This window comes from Grampus griseus (assembly GCF_964374135.1).
Source record: "Grampus griseus genome assembly, chromosome: X".
NCBI classification, from domain to species: Eukaryota; Metazoa; Chordata; class Mammalia; order Artiodactyla; family Delphinidae; genus Grampus; species Grampus griseus.
Window position 1 is genome coordinate 79877814 of NC_138999.1, and position 3710 is coordinate 79881523.

The 3710-nt window shown below is 37.5% G+C and overlaps 1 protein-coding gene across 1 annotated transcript; it reads right to left on the reverse strand.

The window, feature by feature from the left end:
- Positions 1-600: 600 nt before the first annotated feature.
- On the reverse strand, positions 601-2593 carry LOC309839267 (heterogeneous nuclear ribonucleoprotein K-like). Its single transcript, XM_082680972.1, has one exon. The coding sequence runs from the start codon at positions 2514-2516 to the stop codon at positions 1125-1127; it is 1392 nt and encodes a 463-aa protein (XP_082537098.1). The 5' UTR covers positions 2517-2593; the 3' UTR covers positions 601-1124.
- Between the last annotated feature and the right edge of the window lie 1117 nt (positions 2594-3710).

The window sequence follows — 3710 nt, forward strand, 5'->3', positions numbered from 1 at the left end:
ATTGTTCACAAACATTTCCTACATAATCCAACACACAACAGAGAAATGGTACATCTTTTTCTTTCAATTTGCATACAATGGAAAAACAAGAATATATATATATATATTTTACAAAGTTTAACTAATAGACGCTACCAAGCTGACAATTTAAGTCTATAGGTGAGAAATTATCTAATAAAAAATAATCAGAATTTATTTAGCATCAGTCACTTCCATAACCAAGTATTATTCTGATTAATAAAACTTTCTGCCATTAGGCTTTTGGTATATACTTATACCAACTACTCCATCTGTTGTATTGCTCCCCACCTTGGTTCTTCACAATTACAAACAGAAAATCGTTGCAAAGTAGGGGCAAGCATTTGCAAAAACAAACAAAAATCCCCAGCTTATTATAAGCATGAATGTGTGGTGGAATTTTCTCCCAAGCAATGGACTTTCAAATCACTTAAGAAATCACCAGAACTGAATGTGTCAAGATACTTTGCCTAAGTCCGAGATGCATTTATTTATATCCAACAGAGGACTGAAAATTAAACTTAGTGTTTAGTTTGGGGGCAGGTTGGGGGGAATTCAGCCATTTGAAAAATGACCGTCTTAAAAAAAATGACCACCAAAAATAGGTTCACTAAATTTATTTAAAAAATCATAAAACGTTTCTTACAAAAGAGCATTACATTCTGCACACTGCTCTGAATAGATGCCAGGGACATATGGACTATTGTTACTTTCCCTCCCTGTCCCACCCGCCCCCCAAATGTTACAGTGATCACAAAGTAAAGTGTTCACAATAATTACATGGGGGGATTTTTTTTTAAACCACCAACAATGAACAAAAATTAAAATTTACTCACTCTGCTGCTGTTTCAAAATTTCAATGTTAGTTTTTGCACACCCTCCCCCACCCCCACCCCTGTTTGTAAGGAACTAAAACATTACATCTGGTGAACAGCAAAGATTTCACTACACCTCAAATGCAGAACACCTATGAAGCAGAGGAATGTTGGCTTTTTAAACAGAAGCAAATAAAAAAAATGATGCAGGACTCCTTCAGTTCTTCACTAGTCTTAGAAAAACTTTCCAGAATACTGCTTCACACTATAAAAAAGAAAAAATATCTTGCATTAGAATCCTTCAACATCTGCATACTGCTTCACACTGTTCTGCAGCAAGTACTGTGCATTTTGTATCTGGTCCTGTGTTCCTATAATGGTAATGATCTGGTCTTCGGACCCTTCTAAAGGCTCATCAATTTTGATCGACGCTCCTGACTCATGACGGATTTGTTTAATCCGCTGACCACCTTTGCCAATAATAGATCCAGCCAGATCTTTGGGAATAGTTACTTGTGTAGTAATAATAGGTCCACCAAGATCACCATATGAGCCACGACCCCCTGAATAGGAATAATCATATCCAGAGCCACCCTGTGGTTCATAAGCCATCTGCCACCCTGATGGGCTCCATGTATCTATTGCAGAGTCCCAGGTTTCATCAGCACTGAAACCAACCATGCCATCATAATGGTCTCCAGGTCTTCCTCTTCTGTCATAGGCCATTAGATCTCCCCCTCTAGGTGGTGGTGGAGGAAGAGGAAGATTCCGAGCTCTGCTACCACTCCGGCCACCTCGTCCGGGAGGAGGTGGAGGAGGTCCTCGACAAGGGCTCATATCATCATAATCTCTTCTGGATGGAGGCATGGGACGCCCACCCCGACCAGGAGGCATTCTGTCAAAACCACCTCTTCCCCGCATGGGAAATCCCACAGGACGTCCATGGCGGTCATCAAACATCATTGTAAAACCACCATAATCATAGGTTTCATCGTAAAAATTGGGATCATAAGGTTGAGCACGTCCTTTAATGGGAGACTCTGATATAAGATCAAGGATGATCTTTATGCACTCTACAACCCTATCAGGTTTTCCTCCAATAAGAACGACTCTGTCAGTGGATTGAGGACAACATTCCTGGAAAAGCTTGATTGTTGTCTGAGTGTTCTCTCGAAGTTCTTTGATTTTAGCACCTTTGACCCCAATAAGTCCTCCTGCCAGACTCTGATGAATCAACAGTCTCAACTCGCAGTCAAAGTCGCTTCCTTTATAGTGTTGGTAATTTAAGCATTCCACAGCATCAGATTTGAGCCGGAGCTGGCTGGTTGCAGTGGGTGATGGCAACTGCAGGCCCTCTTCCAAGGTAGGGATGATTTTCTTCAGAATTTCTCCAATTGTTTCAATATCAGCACTGATACTCAATATGTGCTCGGGGCCACTGCTGTCTGGGACTGAAACACTGGCATTGTAGTCTGTACGGAGAGCCTTAATATTCTTGCCGCCTTTTCCAATCACTGCCCCAGCATTCTTGCTCTGAAGCAGAATGTGTAATTCAACCATCTCATCTGTGTTTCTAGATCTTTTAAAAGCTTGTTCCTCTTCCATATCTTCAGCAGGGCGTTTACCAAATTTGCCATTGGTTTCGGTGTTGGGAAAGGTTTCCTCTGGCTGTTCAGTTTCCATTTTCTTGTATTAAAGGGACACACCAATCGGGCAAGGCTACCGTCCCTATGCCGCCGCGCCGCCTCAGCCAGTCACAGCTAGACAGAGAACTAAGAAAATGAATTTGAAGGTTAAAGCAAAACACTCGCATGAACATATCAATTGGTGCCACAATATTTAATAAAATACAACACTAATTCCTGATTTTAAAGAACCACATGAAAGAGAACAAGCAAACAACCAACAAAATATGAGTGAAAAATAAATGAACTTCCTAATGTGATTAAAGGAATCGAAAACAATACTACAGCAATGATCATATGATCATATATTAAAAGCATTCCCAGTAATATCACAAACAATACAATGATGTTTCTTGTGCTCAGTATATTCAGCATTGTAAAGGAGGTCATGGCTAATTCAATCAAAAAGAAAAAGGAAGTAATACTGTATAAACATTGGAAAGTAAGACACAAAACTATGATTATTTGCAGACATTATGATAATCTTCCAGGAAAATCCATGAAAATCAGTTGAAAAACTGAGCAGGAATTAAAACTATATAAAATTTTAAAAATATAATAAGTCAATAGCTTTCCTATATGCCAACAATAACCAAGTTGATAATATCAGGAAAACAGACTCTATTCTCAAAACCAACAAATCTAAATATAACTAGTAAAATAATCTTAAGAATAAGTATTCAATTAAAAAAATAAATGTGTAAGATGTATAAGAAAAAAACAATAGAACTTTTCTAACAAGTAAAAATAACTCCAGAGAAGTGGAGGGATATTGCACATTCCTGAATGGGAAGATTTAGTACTATAAAGAAGTCAAGAGATATAGGGACATATGTATATTTATAACTGATTCACTTTGTTATAAAGCAGAAACTAACACACCATTGTAAAGCAATTATACTCCAATAAAGACATTAAAAAAAAAGATACTAATTGGGGGTCACAGTGGGGAAAAATTCTAAGAGGAGCAATATAAGAGAGGGGAGAAAGAAATGAATTAGGAGAATCACTGTATTCATCACTAAAATCCTGAATTCTGAAAAAAAAAAGAAAAAGAAGTCAAATCTCCAAAATTATTCTATAAATTAAACCCCATTACAACCAAATGTCAATGTGAATCTTTTAACTTCACAGATTTATTCTAAAATTTATCTAGGAGAAAAAAATTAACAAAAAATACACAAGGAATTTT

Bases quoted from the DNA above. Each gene is read 5' to 3' on its own strand.
- LOC309839267 (XM_082680972.1), bottom strand. From the start codon at position 2,516: ATGGAAACTGAACAGCCAGAGGAAACCTTTCCCAACACCGAAACCAAT.